The sequence below is a fragment of the Mercenaria mercenaria genome, unplaced genomic scaffold, assembly GCF_021730395.1.
Source record: "Mercenaria mercenaria strain notata unplaced genomic scaffold, MADL_Memer_1 contig_2950, whole genome shotgun sequence".
Classification (NCBI taxonomy): Eukaryota; Metazoa; Mollusca; class Bivalvia; order Venerida; family Veneridae; genus Mercenaria; species Mercenaria mercenaria.
Genome location: NW_026461045.1, coordinates 49125 through 69280, shown reverse-complemented (window position 1 = coordinate 69280; position 20156 = coordinate 49125). Strand labels below are relative to the sequence as shown.

At 37.8% G+C, this 20156-nt stretch overlaps 1 protein-coding gene across 2 annotated transcripts in view; it reads right to left on the bottom strand.

Annotated features, from left to right (window-relative positions):
- Positions 1–2029: 2029 nt before the first annotated feature.
- The window catches only part of LOC123532139 (uncharacterized), a 37449-nt gene continuing 19322 nt past the window's right edge, over positions 2030–20156 (bottom strand). The window contains exons 1-7 of one of the 2 annotated variants that reach the window (XM_045313497.2): positions 18862–18950; positions 16602–16666; positions 11101–11266; positions 7465–7549; positions 6732–6792; positions 5866–5893; positions 2030–4982 (exon numbers count right to left, since the gene is read on the bottom strand). In XM_045313497.2, the coding sequence (XP_045169432.2) occupies positions 3934–4982; positions 5866–5893; positions 6732–6792; positions 7465–7549; positions 11101–11266; positions 16602–16604 (1392 nt within the window). In that variant the 5' untranslated portion in view covers positions 16605–16666; positions 18862–18950 and the 3' untranslated portion in view covers positions 2030–3933. Of the gene's footprint in view, positions 4983–5865; positions 5894–6731; positions 6793–7464; positions 7550–11100; positions 11267–16601; positions 16667–18861; positions 18951–20156 lie in introns of those variants that run through there. The other variant, XM_045313498.2, reaches the window with a different exon arrangement.

Below are 20156 nucleotides of genomic sequence, written 5' to 3'. Positions count from 1 at the left end.
CTGGTCATGACCAACCTCCTTATCTTCTTTCACGATCCTAGGCCTATGCATTCTTGAGTTATCATCTAGAAATCGTTTAACTGTTCTGGGTCACAGTGACCTTTGACCTATTAACCTCAAAATCAATAGGGGTCATATGCTGGTCATGATTAATCTCCCTATTAATTTTGGTAATCACAGGCCAAAGCGTTCTAAAGTTATCATCTGGAACGGTTTAAAAGGTCTGGGTCAATGTGACCTTTACCTTTATCCGACTGACCTCAAAATCAGTAGGGGTCATCTGCTGGTCATGGCCATCCTCCTTATCAACTGTCATGATCCTAAGCATTAGCGTTCTTAAGTTATCATTTGGAAACCATTTAACTGTTCCATGTCACTGTGACTTTGACTTTTGACCTACTGATCTCAAAATCAATACAGGTCATCTGCTAGCCATGACCAACCTCCCTATCAACTTTTACGATCCAAGACCAAAGCGTTTTTGAGAAATTGTTTAACTGTTCCAGATCACTGTGACCTTGACCTTTGACCTACTGATCTCAAAATCTATAGGGTTCATCTGTTGGTTATGACCAATCTTTATATCAACTTTCATGATCCTTAGCCTAAGCGTTCTCAAGTTATCATCTGGAAATGGACTGGTCTACATACTGACCAACAGACCAACCGACCAACAGAAATGCAAAACAATATACCCCTCCTTCTTTGATGGAGGGCATAAATATCAGGTGTATTACACATGCTGAACAACAATCCTGTGAGGTCTGATGATGCTGGGTCAAATACTTTTTGAGATAATATGCACAACACAAATTCAGATGGATAGACAGAAGGACAGACACGGGCAACTACAAGTGCCCATCCAAAAATTTTGGTGGCATGAAAAAACAAGAGGGTCATGATGACCCTAATTCGATCACCTGAATAATATGAGCCACATGTTTAAAATGGCAAACTGATGCTAAAATATTAGAAAGTAGGTCAGTAGGTCATATTCATGGTCACTGAAAGTCAGTTTTAAAATCGGTGTGCAAAACTGTACATGTCATCCAAATTTCAAGGCTGTAACTTAAAAAACAAGAAAGTAGGTCAGTAGGTCAAGGTCACAGTCAACTGATCCCTAATCACATGGGGTCATCAGGTAATTATAATTAAACATTCTAGAAAATATTATCTTATATTTTTTGAAGTATTTTTTCCTATATAACTCATAATTATAACAAGTGACACCCAGGGCGGGGCCTCTTTTAACCCCAGGGGCATAATTTGAACAATCTTGTTAGACATTCACTAGGCAATGCTACATACCAAATAACAAACGCCTAGGCTTTAAACTTTCAGACAAGAAGATTGTTTCCCTATATGTCTATTTTAAATTTGGGACCCCAAGGGCAGGGCCTCTTCACCCCAGGGGCATAATTTGAACAATTTTGGTAGAGGACCACAAGGCAATGCAACATACCAAATATCAAAAGCATAGGCCTTGCAGTCTCAGACAAGAAGATTTTTGAAGTGTTTTCCAATATGTCTATGTAACACTTGAGACCCCCAGGGCAGGGCCTCTTTTCACCCCAGTGTAATAAACTGAACAATTTTGGTCGAGAACCTTAAGGCAATGCTACATACCAAATATCAAAGGCCTAGGTCTTGTGGTTTTAGAGAAGTTTTTTCCTATACAAGTCTATGAAAAACTAGGGACCCCCGGGGTGGGGCCTCTTTTCACCCCAGGGGCATCTTCATAGAGGACCATTAGATGATGTCACATGCCAAATATCAAGGCTCTACGCCTTGTGGCTTTGGAAAAGAAGATTTTTAAAGTTTTTCCTTTCTGTTGCCATGGCAACCAGAGTTCTGCATGGAATTAATTCTTTGAATAATTTTGAAAGGGGACCACCCAAGGATCATTCCTGTGAAGTTTAATATAGTTCTGTCCAGAAGATTGTTTTAGAAAATGTTGACAGACGACGGACGACACACGACGGACATAAAGCGGTCACAAAAGCTAATAAACCACAGGAAGGAAACAAAACTGATTTATTCTTTTAAATTAACCAATTACTTCAACAATAAACATTTTACAAAATTAACAATTAACAGGATGAAACAAATATTCAACATAAAAGACAACGGTAACAATAAAATGTAAATTGTTTCAACAAGGGTTTAACAACAGGTTTATTTAAACATCAAATGAGCCGCACCATGAGAAAACCAACATAGTGTGTTTGCAACCAGCACGGATCCAGACCAGACCGCGCAGATGCACAGGATCCATGCTATTTGCTAATGGTTTCTCTAAATGCAATAGGGTTTGAAAGTGAACCTCATGGATCCTGACCAGACTGTGCAGACTGGTCACAAATGCACTATGTTGGTTTTCTCATGGTGCGGCTCAAATACATTAATGCTAAATTGTACTATGAAATCACTGTTTTCAAGATTTTTTTTTTTTCAATTTCATCACCAGGAACAAATAAAATTTCAAATTACTTTATGTCCTGAAAAGAATGTACCAAGGATTAATGGCAATTTTCACCAGGTACAAATGAAATTTCCAATTATTTCATGTCCGCAAATCAATGTACCAAGGAAAAGTCAGTTTTGACAATAAACAAAACAACAGAAATTTAATGATTTCACAATATTCAAAAGCATTAAACATTTATAATGTAACATATAACAATGGTAAACAGTAACAGTAATACATGCAAACAAAACAACATGCTAAATACAATCAAGACATATTATAAAACAGGTTACTGTAAAATCATTTAATTTCGTGGGCATGAAATTATGTGGTTTTGGTAAAAACAGCAATTTCGTGGGGATATGAATTCTTGGATTTCAACTTTTGATCATAAAATAAATGGGACTTTTACTTGATCGTTGGGATTAAATTTCGTGGATTAACTCAACCACAAATCCATGAAAATTAGTCTGCCATGAATATTGGTGATTTCACATTAAAGGCTGTTTAGTATACTACCAAATGATTTGTTACCATTTAGCTGATGTTAATGTATGCATAATTCTCCAGTGTAACTACAGATTATGGGTGAAAATATACAGTTACTTGAATTGAACTTTCTGCAAAATGTTGATACCAGTGCAAGAAAAATCACAAAATGTATGTGAGAAAAGTCAGGCGAGAGTAGAGCAAAGAATTCTTAATACAAGGGGTGTTCAATACATTCAATAAATACATGGAAAATTTCTCCCATTTCTTCACATATTCTTCAAAATTGACAAAACTGTTACATAATATAGATAGGATATTTTTAGTTGACCCCTATGTAAAAATCATATTTGCCTTGGACAAAAAATAAGCAAATGCTAGTCCTAATGGCAAAGTCATGACTGTGACGTAGTCTGGTCCAATTTGTCTCATTTCATAGTTTTTACTCATTACATTCCTTTCCATTTTCTTATTTTTCAAGCTACATTTCTTTAAATCGGAAGAATGTTTAGTACATGAAATGTAAGCACTCCACAAATAACATCAGCCTATAAATGCAACATCATTTATTCATTGTTTGACAATATTGTCTTGGTCAACACCTGAAAATATTTTCACTCTGCATTAAAATAAGCACAAGATGCTTTTACACTTTCTCCCTATACAAACCACCAGGTCCTGTATTCTATATGAACATAACAAACTTGGAGAGTTAAAATACCTTTTTTCCTACATTTCTATGCTTGTTATTCTAAAACGTGACATTTATGGAACCTTTAAACTGTGTCCAGTTTAAATTTTACATAAAAGTACTCAATATAGTCTTATTAATCGATTGGCAGGATTCTAATTATTTCAAGTTACTAACATTCTTTTTCTTAAAATTTTACCTTTTCCCAAAAATTCCTAATATTATGGCATATTGCCGTTTTCTTTTACTTCTCCACCTCAAGTTTACCTCATACAGAACACAGGACCTACTTTCTTCTTGAGCTTTCTCCTTTGGTTTTTTTTCTAGGACTGGGACATTCATCTGTAACACTTTCACAGTTCACAGTTGTTGGAATGTTGGGCCTAGGAGTTGTGAGAGTGGGAATATTGGGCCCTGGCATGGAGACAGTTGTTGGAATGTTGGGCCCAGGAATGGAGGCAGTAGTAGGAATCTTGGGCCCAGATGTGGAGATGGCAGTTGGAATGTTGGACCCATGAGGGGAGACAACAAATGAAATGCTGGGTCCAGGAATGGATACTTCTTTGACTTTCCCGTTATCTTCTAAACCATTTTCTATTTCTTTGCTTTTCATAGTTTTTTTAACTTTGCTTGACCCTTTTCCTTTTTTGGTTTTCCTATTATGAGAGGTTCCCAACTCTAAATTTGTGGACTGATCAGATTTAACCCGTTTACATAGAATTTTGTTTCTCAAAGATTCTTTCACAGTATCACTTGCTCCAGAAGTACTGCTACTGTTTGTGTCTTCTTCACCATTTAATAATTCACGAGCAGGGATTGGGACAGTATTTTGACCAGTCAATTTTTCAATCATCATTGTTTTTTGAGTTTCAGATGTTTTCAAAGTCCCAGGCAAAATTCTGTTTTCCACCAGATTATCCCTAACTTGCGTGATAAATTTTTGTTCCTGCTTAGAAGGACAAACTTCTAGACTAGAACTTAAATGTGTAAGATTACAAGTTCTGGCCATTAATTTACGCTTAAGGTTAACTTTTGTGTCATTTCTAACAGTATTTGGACTGTACAAGTATTGGTCTTGTTTAGGGTAAGACCTTGAGGGCAAAGATGGTTTACTACAACTAACACTAATTGCTTCATGTTGTCCGTATCTTGGTTTGTTATAGGACTGTCCAATTGCCATATTTCTGGTATTATCTACAGTGGTAGGGCTATGGCTAACACCCACAACACTACTTTTTACTGTCTGATTTTCTGATGTTTTTCCATCCTCACCTTCATCACTTGCACCTGGTTGTGCTAGTTCCACAGTATCATCATCAGCTTGAACACTGGGTCCTGAAAAACATAACTACAGTACAACTTCAGTAATTGTAGTCTTTCTTCAGAACAAAATCTACAAGAGATCAGGGACCTACAAGTTATACATATTATACAGCCACACCATGAGAAAACCAACATAGTGTATTTGCGACCTGCATGGATCCAGATCAGCCTGCACATCTGCACATTATGGTAAGGAGCCATGCTGTTCGCTTTCAAAGCTTATCGCAATTAGAGGAACCATTAGTGAACAGCATGGATTCTGACCAGACTGTGCGACTGCGCAGGCTGCTCTGGATCCACACTTGTCGCAAATGCACTATGTTGATTTTCTAATGGTGTGGCTCCTTTGGTGAGGAAATAAGAAAGACTCTGTCTACAAGTTTCCTATCAAGGCTATCATTACATACACCACATTCAAAATAATAGCAATAGTCACTTTGTAATAGTTTTTGTTGTTTTTATAGATCATATTGCAACCTATTCCAGCTTTTGATGGTAGGGAAGACCCCAGGAGCCACTCTGGGCTTTGTTCAAAGCATGGGCCAGATCAAGGTAGAACCACAAACTTTTTGGTAAGCCAGCTGGATAGATTCCACACACAAAAAGTTCTATACCACAAGTGAGGTTCTGAACCCAAACTGCTGAGGAGCAACTAGCCTTCAGTATGCTGAAAATGAAACATGTTTTATAATTCAACCAACTATGATCAATTTATGATGTGTCTAGACACAAACTAATATATCTGAATACTAATAGTGATCTTAACATTGAAACTACACCCTGGTTTTCTTCTAATCTTATACATATATTATGTCATGTACCCATTTGTGGAAGACGCAATTATCAAGATGCTGCAATTTGCAGACATAAAAAGTATTTTTTCATAAATGCTTACTTGGTTTGACTTTATCTCTTGGAAGAACCTGGATATAAAAAGAGGATCATTAAATAAAAAGAATACTGAAGGCACACCTGCCAGTTTCCTTCTAACAGATATCGTTCTTAAATATGGTTCATCTGTTGACTCTGACAAATAAATAAAAACCCGTCAACAGAAAATAAGACATTCATTACATTCCGATTTTAAAATGTTGTATGCTGATTGTCAAGATTTAATGGTATAGGACTGCAGCTACTGGCATTGTTTCAGATAAAAAGGAAAATCTTGGTAAATTCATTGCAACTGAATCAGGAATCACTAATCAGAAAGCAGTGAGGACTGAACAAACCAAAGAGAGGTCAATGGCTTTAAGACAGCAGCCTAACATCTAAGCCATTATGCTTGTTGAGATTCTATTTTATTTGTTAAGTTTAACATCTCACTGACAAAATCAAATCATATGGCAACTTTTCAGCATTTCATGGTCGAGGAAGACCCTAAGTGACCCAACTGGCATTAAATGTATTTCATCAGGGCAGGAACTTGGTTAGAACCACTGACCTTCAGTAAGCCAGCTGGGTGGCTTCTTCACATGAAAAAATTAAGATATTAAGTCATACAGGCACTACCTTATGTCATATGACAACATACCAGCTTTTATGATAGAGGCAGACACCAGTGCCCATACAAACATTATTTCCTTCACAAGCAATCATCTGGTACAACCACCAACCTTTCCCAAGCCAGCTAGACAGCTTTTTTCCTTGAAAGATTTCTATATTCTATGCAGTGATAGGGTAAGCCATTCGAAGTTAGTAGCCTTAACTCCTCAGTCACTGTACCCCTTTCACTGTTACTGATGCACATGACCACACACTTACTTTACAAACAGTTCCTGTCTTCTCTGTGACTGGCTGCAAATGTTTTTGTTCTGATAATACACTGAAACAAAGATTTAAAGTTATGACAGACAGAAAGCAATGGGACTGTTCAGTAAAACAATGATTGTTCAAAGTTGTGAGGGATGAGTAAAATGCTTTTTTTCATCCTGGGTTTAGAGCGACCCAAAAACAGAAAATTTAATGACATTTAAACATATGATACCTAAATAGACAGTAATTGAGCTGAGTTTGTGTAACTTAAATTATCTGAAAAGTTATCACATTTGAAGACAATGCAATATCTCACTAAAAAGTATATTAATATCTTGAGTTACAACGGTGATTCAACAAATTCTGTCATTGGTCTTTGTATGCCTAAATTATCAATCAGATCAAGACAATTTTCCTGTCATCCCATCAAAGTATTCTCTGTGCATAGTAACACACTTGTCTTGCTATCCATGACCTAAATGGTGCAAAATAGTCTCTCCTTGGTACACAAAAAAATTGCTAAACTAAGTGCAATTCTAGTGGCACAGTGTTAACCCTTCAGCATTTTCTTTAGCAAGTGTACTAATAAGAAAGTCACAGGGACTTAGGTTAGAAGAATAAAAAGGGTGCTAAACCTGAATAACCTTTTCTTGTTCTAAGATGGACTGTACCATGTGACTTTTATGTGCAGATGCAGTCACGAATAAGCTGAATGCCTTTCAGACCTTTTCTTAAACTTTACCTGTCAACTGTGGTATCATCATGCTGTTGCCCTTGTGGCAGACAACTGCCAGGTGACAGAAAATTGCCAACATCCTCTGGTGTGCCTGAAATTGGCATGAAGTAAATATTGTAAAACTGTTATGATGTGACCGGGTGAGGGTACAAAACTAAAATGTTGATAATAGATATTGATGGATAATAAAAAATGGAAACAAAGAGGGTCATGATGACCCTGGATCGCTCACCTCAGTAACATGAGCTACATGTTTCAAATATCAAACAGATGCTAAAATATTAAGAAAAGTCAGTAGGTCACAGTAATGGTCACAGAAAGTCAGTTTTAAGATATGTGTGCAAAACTGTATATGTCATCCAAATTTCAAGGCTGTAACTTAAACAAGAAAGTAGGTCAGTAGGTCAAGGTCAAAGTCAAGTGACCCCTAATCACTTGGGGTCATCAGGTAATTATAATTAAACAGTCTAGGAAATAATATCAGAAAATGTTTGAAGTATTTTTTCCTATATAACTCATATAACAAGTAACCCCCAGGCCGGGGCCTCTTTTCATCCCAGGGGCTATAATTTGACCAATCTTGTTAGAGAACCACTTGGCAATGCTACATACCAAGTATCAAAGGCCTAGGCCTTGAACTTTCAGACATGATGATTTGAATAAAAAAAAATCATATACAAGTCTCTGTAAAACTTGGGACCCCCGGGGTGGGGCCTCTTTTCACCCCTGGGTAATTACTTGAACAATCTTGGTAGAGCACCATAAGGCAACATTACATACCAAATATCAAAGGCCTAAGACTTGTGGTTTCAGGCAAGAAGATGCTATAAAATTATAACAAATATCAAAGCCCTAGGACCTTTGGTTTTGGACAAGAAGATTTTCAAAGTTTTCCCTATATATGTCTATGTAAACCATGTGACCGCCAGGGCGGGGCCATGTTTGACCCTAGGGGGATAATTTGAACAATCTTGGTAGAGGACCACTAGATGATGCTACAGGCCAAATATAAAAGCCATATGACCTGTGGATTTGGACAAGAAGATTTTTAAAGTTTTTCCTTTCGGTTGCCATGACAACCAGAGTTCTGCTTGGAATTCAATTCTTTAAAAGATTTTGAAAGGGGGCCACCAATGGATCATTCCTGTGAAGTTTGGTGTAATTCTGCCCAGTGGTTTTGAAGAAGATTTTTTTAGAAATTGTTGACGGACACACGACGGACATTGCAGTCACAAAATCTCACCATGAGTCTTTGGCTCAGGTGTGCTGAAAAAAATTGTTGGCGGGTGGAGGAGTGAGGTGGTGGGGGAGGGTACAACTTTGCCTATGGAAGGTTTAAGATTTTTTTTAAAAAAGAAAAGAAAAGATGACTTATTTATTTATTTGGGTTTTACGGCGCACCAACACAGTATTGGTTATATGGCGCCAAACAGGACAACATATTTTGGTTTCACATCTCATTTACATCAAAATAAAAGAAAAGATGAAACAAGAGGGCCATGATGGCCCTATATCGCTCACCTGAGTACCATTGCTTTAACCAAAAACAAAAGATTCTTATAAAAGTACAGATATGTCAAAATACACCTAAAAATTGGAGGTACCATCCATGATGTACAACAGAAAAGTGGTCTCAGTTTTTCCCTACGGCCAATAATAAAAAAGTTACTAAATAAGCTATTTATAGTAACATAAAATGGAAGTAATTAAAAAAAATTATTGTAAGCGGACAAAAGAAGGACCTGCCAAATAAAAACAAGAGCACTGCAATGCAACGCAAATGCAGAGCAATATACACACAAAACAAAGTCATATGACCTTTGACCCCTAAGTGTGACCTTGACCTTGAAGTGAGCCATCTGAAACATGTGCTCTGCACGTCGTTTTGATGAGATGAACATTTGTGTCAGGTTTCTTTTAAATCCTTAAAGGGGTTCAAGAGTTACAGAGCGGAAGAGAAATTGCAAACCAACAGACAGACAGACGGACGGACACTGAGGTGATAATGTAATAAGTCCCTCCGGGTGTATAAAAAGGAACAGAGATCTTATGGTGATACAAGTTGTGTGCAAGTCTGGTCAAAATCAAATCATAAATGAAGCTGCTATTGTGCAGACAAGGTCAAAATAGCTAATTTCGGCCCTTTCAGGGGCCATAACTCTGGATCTCATTAAGGATTCTGGCCGGTTCAAGAAAGGAACTAAGATCTTGTAGTGATACAAGTTGTGTGCAAGTTTGGTTAAAATTCAAATCATAAATGAAGCTGCTATTGTGCAGACAAGGACAAAACAGCTAATTTTGGCCCTTTCAGGGGCCATAACTCTGGAACCCATAATGGAATCTGGCCAGTTTCAAGAAAAGAACCAAGATCTTATGGTGATACAAGTTATGTGCAAGTTTGGTAAAAATCAAATCATAAATAAAGCTGCTATTGTGCAGACAAGGTCAAAATAGCTAATTTTGAGCCTTTTAGGGGCCATAACTCTGGACCCCATCATGGGATCTGACCAGTTCAAGAAAGAAATCATAATCTTGTGGTGATACAGGTTTTGTGCAAGTTTGATTAAATCAAACCATAAATGAAGCTGCTATTGTGCAGACAAGATCAAAATAGCTAATTTTGAGCCCTTTCAGGGGCTATAACTCTGGAACCCATAATGGAATCTGGCCAGTTCAAGAAAGGCACCGAGATGTTGTGGTGATACAAGTTATGTGCAAGTTTGGTTAAAATAAAATTATAAATGAAACCACTATCGTGCAGACAAGAAATTGTTGACGGACGGACAGACGCACGGACTGACGAGGGACAAAGGGTGATCACAAAAGCTCACCTTGTCACTATGTGACAGGTGAGCTAAAAATAATTTGCGGGGTGGGGGGGGGGGTGGGGGTGGGGAGGGAATGTGACCAGGGCGTTGGGGTGACCAGGTTGGGTACACAATTTCACATGTGGGTAAGGTGTAAGATGGTTTTCCAGCAGTGGAAAAAATACCAGAAATCCTGGTCTTTTATGCAAGAATGAAAATTTGTTTTACCCTTACAAATTAAGTCATCATATTGCAAAAAGTGGATTAAATGCTTCTTTATTTCAAGTGTATCTGTACTTTAATCCTGAGCTATAAGCACTTCTCTAAGAATAACTGAAAACTTCTAACATTAACAAAAGAAAAAGATAAACAAAAATGTATTCATTACAATATTGCTTTTGTCATTAACCTATAGCCTGCTGTCAGCAAGTGATTCTGCCTTTGCAACGAGTGCAGACCAAGATCAGCTTCCACTTCCGTGCAGGCTGATCACAGTCTGCACTGTTCGCTATTCAGTCAGTAAATTTTCATTAAACACCCCTTCAAATAATAAACGGTACCGCCTAAACTGAATGATGGACCCGTCCATCTTAGAAATTTAGCAGAGTAAAGGTTAAAGCAATTTAGCAATATAGCTTTACATATATGTGTGGAATATATGTAGCAGGTTCATTTTACTAAGGAAAATCAGCATGTTTTCCCTGGATATGAATGGCATTTAGTAAAAAATATTGCTGACTAAATGGTGAACCTGCTGGACATGGTGCATGGTGACCACATTACACATTAATAAATATACTGATAGAATTGAATCACAAACAAAAGAAAATATAACCTTTGTCAGGAGAAATATCATCATCTTGTACCACAATAGGAAATCCCTGTCCATCTTCAGGTCTTACTTTGGTGATATTGTTGATTTTTTGTAAACTAGGACTTTCATCTTCCAAAACTGTGCATTTACAACCTGAATTATCTGGAAATCCTGGAGGCTGTGAAGTCTGAAAATAATTTATTTATTGACCGATTAACTTATGATCTAACAGTTGTCTGTAAGTATACTGGCTGTGAAGTCTGAAAAGCGACTGACTGACCGATCGACATCTGCAAAACAATATACCCCTCCTTTTTCGAAGGGCAGCATAAAATGTGGATTCTGTACCAGTACAAACCTGTTCTCCGCAGGTAACTGCCAACTTCCCCACATGAATCAGAGGTGGAGGACTAATGATTTCAGACACAATGTCGTTTATCAAATAGTCACGGAGAACATACGCCCCGCCCGAGGATTAAACTGAGTTAAGCGGGCGGGCTTCGGTGAATATTTACATGAGGATTAATTTTTCGCGAGATGAAGGGCCTCACGAATATAGCTAAAATTAAACCCTCTCAAAAATTTCTGCTTTTACAGTAGTTTTTTACCTTAGGAACCTCACTTTTCAACTTGACACAGGCTTCACAGAGACAAACATTCTGACAAAATGTATGATGATCAAGCAGGAAATGTGGACTTTAAGACGGTAATCAAGGCTTTTCTATGATTTGACCAAGGGACCTAGTTTCAGACCTCAGGTAACCCAATTTTAAACTAGACCTACACGTCATTCCGACAAAGATTTATATGATGATCAATTATACAATGTGGCCTCTGTTATAGTGCTATTAAGGTTTTTCTATGATTTGACCTTATGAGTTAAAGACCTAAAGTAATCCAGTTTTAAACTTGACCTAGATTTCACAGAGACAAATAATCTTGACAATTTTGTATGAAGATCAAAAATTAATGGAAAATTTGGCCTATAGTGTTAGCAAGGTTTTTCTATGATCTGACCTTCAGACCTAGCTTTTAACTTCAGTTAAACCAGCTTTGGACTTCACCTAGATTTTATAAAGACAAACATTCTACCAAAATTTCATGAAGATCAAACAGAAAATGTAGCCTCTAGTGTGTTAACAAGGTTTTCTAATATTTTATCTAGTGATCAAGTTTTTGACCTCAGCTAACCCAATTGTGAACTAATCCTGTATTTCATGGAGACAACTATTTGGTAATCAAGCAGAAAATATTGCCTCTAGAGTGTTTAAAAGGTTTTTCTCTGATTTATCTAGAGATTTAGTTTAAGACCTCAGGTAACCCAGTTTCAAATATGACCTAGATATTATAAAGACATTCCGACAAAGTTTTAGAAAGATTAGGTAAACAAGAGCTTGTAGAACACGAAATGCCCCCATTGACGCATTCAGTAATTGCACAAGGAACAGAAATCTTTTGGTCACTGTGCACAAAAGTTCTACTGTTCTTGGTCAAAGTGACCTTGACCTTTGACCTATTGACCTCAAAATCAATAGGGGTCATCTGCTGGCCATGATAAACCTCCCCCCTAAGTTTCGTGATCCTAGGCCCAAGCGTTCTAAAGTTATCATCTGGAAACGGTTTACTGTTCCAGGTCCCTGTGTCCCGGACCTTTGACCTACTGACCTCAAAATCAATAGGAGTCATCTGCTGGTCATGATCAACCTCCCTATCAACTTTCGTGATCCTAGGCCCAAGCGTTCTTGAGTTATCATCTGGAAACCGTTAAACTGTTCCTGGTCACTGTGACCTTGACCTTTGACCAACTGACCTCAAAATCAATAGGGGTCATCTGCTAGTCAAGACCAACCTCCCTATCAACTTTCATGATCCTAGGCCCAAGTGTTCTTGTGTTATCAACCGTTTAACTGATCTGTGTCACTGTGACCTTAACCTTTAACCTACTGTTCTCAAAATCAATAGGGGTCATCTGCTGGTTATGACCAACCATCCAATCAACTTTCATGATCCTAGGCCCAAGCGCTCTTGAGCTATCATCCTGAAACCGTTTAACTGTTCTGGGTCACTGTGACCTTGACCTTTGACATACTCAACTCAAAATCAATACGGGTCATCTGCTGATTATGACCAACCATCTTATCAACTTTCATGATCCTAAGCCCAAGCATTCTTGAATTATCATCCGGAAATGGATTGGTCTACATACCGACCGACGACAGACTGACCGATCGACATCTGCAAAACAATATACCCCTCCTTTTTCGAAGGGCAGCATAAAATGTGGAATCTAGAGTGTTATCAGGTTTTAATATTAACTGACCTAGTGACATAGTTTTTTAAAGGTGAAAAATAGTTCCAAGTAGCTTCCTCACTTGGTGCTAAGCAATAAGAGGGTAATACAAGGACTGGTCAGCTCTGTGTCAGTATAATGTGACTGGATGGGGTATCATGCCATGTGTCTATGGTGCGATATTCCTGTGTGGCAGCACTATAAAGCTGGGCATTGAGCTAACTGCTACAAGCATAAACCCTCATTTATATGACTGAAATAGATGCCCACAGGCAACATGTCGAGCCCGCCCTCTGACCCCTAACTGTGATCTTGTCCTTTGAGATAGAGTCCGTCTCATTGAGTTAAACATTCATGCCAAATATAAACAAGATTCCTCAATGCATGTCAAAGTTATGGGCCAGACAAGATCTGACATTACCTTTGACCTCCAACTGTGACCTTGACCTTTGAGATAGGAACCTGAGGTTTGCGCATGGCACTCCGCCTCACCGAGGTTAACATTCATGCCAAATATAAACAAGATTCCTCAATGCATGTCAAAGTTATGGGCCAGACAAGATCTGAAATTACCTTCGACCTCCAACTGTGGCCTTGACCTTTGAGATAGGAACCTGCGGTTTGCGCATGACACTCTATCTCACTCATGGGTGTTAAACGCGCAATCCAATTCCCGCCGGGAATACGCTTAAAATGGGTTGCGCAATGTCCGGTGCTGGTGTTGCGCGTAAAAAAAGACGAAATTGAGGTATGTGAAGTTATGATTTTGCTTAGTATGAGACAAGAATAAATTTTCTTGAAAAAAGCAAAATGCTATTCGACACAAATATGGTAATACATCATAATTATGTGTAAAATATCTGGTTTGTAATTTATGATTAGGTTCCATTATCACAAAGACTCAGGCGACACGTAGCGTGAAAAAAGTATGAAATCAACAAAAATGGAAGTGTCTGACCTCATATGCCTAATCTTGGGACATCTGATGTTTTTTTATAATAACACAACTGTTATAATGTAACGAATATCAAAAATACTTGCTTCAAATCCTGCTTACGGGGACATAATTGACAAAAAAATCATCGGGAATGGGGTTGCGCACCGGGAATGGAGTTGCTCGTATACATCATAATGTATATAATTAATACGCGCAACTCCATCCCCGGGGCACAAACCCATTCCAGATTATTTTTTGCCAATCTTTCCCCCAAAAGCAACATTTCATTCAAGTGTATGTAATATTCATGACTGTTTTACACGTGTCTGATCATCAGAAGCGTCACATTTCCAGAAAGAAGGCACAAGAGTTAGAAAATTTGCATTTTTCATGATTCCATGCTTTTTTGACAACTCGAGCCAGCAGATTTTTCGTGATAACAGAGCTGATTCATAAATTAACAAGTTGGTATTTCACACATGATCTTTATTCATTTTTGTGTTGAACAGCATTTTGCTTTTTTTCGAAAGCAGTCGTAAATGTGTCATTATTTACAAAAACAAAAACCCACCTACCTCAATTTTGTATATATTGATGTGCAACACCAGCACCGGAAGTCGCGCAATCCATTTTTTAGCATATTCCAAGTGGGAATTGGATTGCGCGTTTACCACCAGTGTCACTGAGATTCAACTATGTCTTCACTTCCACAAGTGGGCCCGACAAAAATTGTTGAAAAAGACCCTAAACCTGAACATATAGACACATCTGAGATTTTATAGGTGATATTTAAGGGTAATATTAACAGTGACTGTATGTATGAGGCACCAACATTAAATCACCCCTATTAGATGTACGCACAATATTGAGTGTATAATATACTGACTAAAGGTTTAGGTTAGGTTTAACATAGGTTTAATAGTGTACATTCAATGCGTGCGTACACTCAATTGCGTGAGAATTATTGCTATGTACGAGGGCTGATCCAAAGAAGTGTCACTGGAGCCATAACAAGAGCTGTCCATAAGACAGCCAAGCTCGACTATTCGAAATATTGTCACAGAAGCTGGAAATTATTACCCAAAATGTTAAATATCAAAAGAGTTTTAAGTTCAAAAGGGGACATATCAGAGTTATGGGACTTGATGCTATCAACTAGTTTTATAACCCCGAAGAAACATGTTAAGTTTCAATTCAATATCTGCATTAGTTTTGGGGATAGTAACTTGCATGTAAAACTTTAACCAGAATTTTCTAAGTCCAAAAGGGGGCATAATTTGCTCAAAATACATGTTAAGAGTTATGGAACTTGACCCAGTGAGGTAGGTAATTGATCTAGAAAAAGAATAAATAAGTTCCAAATCTATATGCCTTTTAGTAATAGCTGTATGTACTTGCACGCAAAACTTTAACCAGAATTTTCTAAGTCCAAAAGGGGGCATAATTTGGCCAAAATACATGCCAGAGTTATGGGACTTGACCCAGTGAGGTAGGTAATTGATCTAGAAAAAGAAAAAATAAGTTTCAAATCTATATGCCTTTTAGTAATAGCTGTATGTACTTGCACGCAAAACTTTAACCAGAATTTTCTAAGTCCAAAAGGGGGCATAATTTGGCCAAATACATGCCAGAGTTATGGGACTTGACCCAGTGAGGTAGGTAATTGATCTAGAAAAAGAAAAAATAAGTTTCAAATCTATATGCCTTTTAGTAATAGCTGTATGTACTTGCACGCAAAACTTTAACCAGAATTTTCTAAGTCCAAAAGGGGGCATAATTTGGCCAAAATGAAGGTCAGAGTTATGGGACTTGGTGCTATCAACTAGTTTTATAACCCCGAAGACACATGTGAAGTTTCAATTCAATATCTGCATTAGTTTTGGAGATAGTAACTTGCATGTAAAACTTTAACCAGAATTTTCTAAGTCCAAAAGGGGGCATAATTTGCTCAAAATACATGTTAGAGTTATGGAACTTGACCCAGTGAGGTTGGTAATTGACCTAGAAAAAGAATAAATAAGTTTCAAAGCTATATGCCTTTAAATGATAGCTGTATGTACTTGCATGCAAAAACTTAACCAAGGTGTGACGCCGACGCCGACGCCGACGCCGACGCCAGGGTGAGTAGAATAGCTAGACTATTCTTCGAATAGTCGAGCTAAAAATGTGTATAATGAAAAAGACACATTAAGTCCTACCACAGTACCTCGATTTATTTGCAATACTTTATTAAAATTTTTTTTAAAAAGTTCTTATCTATATAATAAAATTTCATAGAATTAAATAAGAACACACCATGTTGGTACAGGTACATTTGTTGCATTCAGCTCTTTGACTTCTCTTCGAAAATATTCACTAATCTGGAAAACATAAAAAGAAAATTCTATAGTTAATAGACATGTTGTCAGGTTCAAGCAGACAGCTTGTACAAAGGTTATTGGTATGGCTTTGGAAATTACCATTTTGTTTTTCGCTTTTAAAAAAGAAACAGGAAGGCCATAATGACCCTAGATTGCAGCTTTTCTCACCTGGCATTCACTGCTGGACTGAATAGTTTCGGAGAAGAAATTAAGCTTCATTATGGATTTGGATTTGAACTCAAAATCTTCTGACCTGAAGTCTTATGTGCTCTGTTGGTCTTACAGGGAGGATAGTCACATAATGATAACTCAGCTGCATGGCAAATAGACTGGCTCCCGTCCCTATGTTTGTTCTGTCATATTTCTTATATATAAGTTTTCTTCATTATCAGTGGAAGTAACTGAGCAGTTTGTTTCTATATTGACAGTTTTATTGCCCCTGGCTCCAAACATATGTATGGTTTAGCCATCTAATAAAAAAGAGCTATTTAAGAGGCTTAAAATAAACTTATAAACAAGAGGGCCAAGATGGCCCTAGGTCGCTCACCTGAGAAACACACCATAACTGTGTAAACATGTTTGACCTAATGATTTCATGGAAAAAAATATTCTGACCAATTATTAAAATTGGAGCAAAAAATCTTGAGTATAAATAAGTATTTTCTTTGATTTGACCTAGTGACCTAGTTTTTGACCAGAGATGACCCATTTTCGAACTCGGCCTAGATTTCATCAAGGCAATCATTCTGACCAATATTTATGAAGATTAATTGAAAAATACAGCCTCTATCGCATACACAAGGTTTTTCTTTGATTTGACCTAGTGACCTAGTTTTTGACCCCAGATGACCCATTTTCGAACTCGGCCTAGATTTCATCAAGGTAATCATTCTGACCAAATGTCACGAAGATCAGTTGAAAAATACAACCTCTATCGCATACACAAGCTAAATGTTGACAGACAGACAGATGACAGATGACAGACATCGAGCGATTAGAAAAACTCACCTGAGCATTGCTCAGGTGAGCCAAAAAGAATGCAGTATCAAACAAGAGCCGTCTTCATAGGATGACACATGCCCCCGATGGCACTTTGAATGAATAGTTCTGGCCGATGTTAGAGTTTAGGACCTTTGACCTACGGACCTGGGTCTTGCGCATGACACGTCGTCTTATTGTGGTACACATTCATGCCCAATAATTTTAAAATCCATGCATGAATGACAAAGATATGGACCGGACATGCCCATCAATGCACTATCATGAAATATGACATTTAACGTCTAAGTGTGACCTTGACCTTTGAGCTACGGACCTGGGTCTTGCGCGCGACACGTCGTCTTACTGTGGTACACATTCATGCCAAGTTATTTGAAAATCCATCCATCGATGACAAAGATATGGACCGGACACGAAAATTGTGGACAGACTGACAGACTGACAGACCGTTCAAAAACTATATGCCTCCCTTCGGGGGCATAAAAAATTAACAATGCAGCCAGGGAGCCAGGCTAACTGACAAAAGGCATTCTCAATCTTGGCAAAGTTTTTATTCACGATGAAACATTACATAGCACATCACTGGAGGTGTCGAGGTGTCGCAAGGAGATTATCAAAATTCTCCAGCCTTTCAAATGATCAAAACATAGAAAACAGCAGCCAAGACTACATGAATTGCTGGAGTATTAGCCAGGGTTCTAAAGCCACTCATGCTCAAGCGAGTGTTTCACTGCAGTCTGTTGAAAAGACAGCAATGTATGGGAAAAATATTTACAGGAGTTTATCACAAAATGTACTTGTAGGTGCAAGTTGCAAGTCAGTCATCGAAATTAAAGTTCAATATACGGCGAGTTACAAGGTTTAAGTCAAACAGACACAATTCAGTTCATTTGTTGACTCAAGCTTCAATGGTGAAGAAAACCCAAGATGTTTCTCGGGGCATTGCGTTATGCAAAGGTCAGCATCTTGGCAGAACCAACAACATTCCACAACCCACCAGGCTTCCTCACACGACCCAAACAAGGTTTAAACCTTTCGACTCAAGGGGTATTTAAGTGATTCAAAGTAATCAACCTTACCAGAAGAAGTTTGACTGAGAGTAGTCAATTTGAAATATCCTGCTGGTCTTTTCGCATATTTATAAACGATATCAACCTTATACCTTTGAAAACTGAATATTTAAATAAACAACTTGCCATTAAGTGATGTTTAAATTTAAAACTGGGTATTAATCCCTGAAAACATGTGAGAAAAATATTCATCTGAAACGAAAGTTGAATCTAGATATGAGCTAAAAATAAAATCCACATAAGTTTAAATTACCCATAATAAATTAAACTACCATAAAGCAAACACAAATTTAAATTTTGAAAGCTGAATTTATCGGTAATGACTTCAACCATTATAATTTTTTGGCAATTTAGAGACATTTGATACATTTCAAAAGTACAACTATATCTCTCTGCTAATTAATATCCAAAATTTCACCATAGTTAAATTATTTCATAAAAAACTTAAATACCACAAAATAATATTGCTTTTCTATTAAAATGAATGTAAACAGTCAAGAGCTTGTAGAACACGAAATGCCCCCTTGATGCTTTCAGTAACTGCTGTACTTGGTCAGTGTGACCTTGACCTTTAACATACTGACCTCAAAATCAATAGAGGTCATCTGCTGGTCATGATCAACCTCCTTATTAAGTTTCGTAATCCTAGGCCCAAGGGTTCATGAGTTATCATCTGGAAACTATTTAACTCTTCCAGGTCACTATGACCTTGACCTTTGACCTACTGGTCTCAAAATCTATACGGGTCATCTGCTGGTTATGATCAACCTCCCTATCAACTTTTGTAATCCTAGGCCCAAGCGTTCTTGAGTTATCATCCAGAAACTGTTTAACTGTTGACCTTTGACCTACTGATCTCAAACCTTCTGGTCATGACCAACCTCCCTATCAACTTTCATGATCCTAGTCCCAAGCATTCTTAAGATATCATCTGGAAACAGTAGATCTGTTATGGATCAATATGACCTTGACCTTTGACCTACTGACCTCAAAATCAATACGGTCATCTGCTGGTCATGATCAACCTCCTTATTAAGTTTTGTGATCCTTGGCTCAAGTGTTTTCAAGTTAACGTCCAGAAACTATGATCTTGACCTACTGAACTCAAAATTAACAGGGTTTATCTGCTGATCATGATCAACACTGCTATTAAGTTTTGTAATCCTAGGCCAAAGCGTTCTCGAGGTATCGTCTGGAAACCGTTCAACTGTTCCGGGTCACTGTGACTGTGACCTTTGACTTATTGATCTCAAAATCAATAGGGGTCATCTGCTGGTCATGATCAACCTCCATATCAACTTCCATGATCCTAGGCCCAAGGGTTCTTGAGCTATCATCCGGAAACCATTTAACTGTTCCAGGTCACTGTGACCTTGACCTTTGACCTACTGGTCTCAATATCAATAGGGGTCATCTGCTGA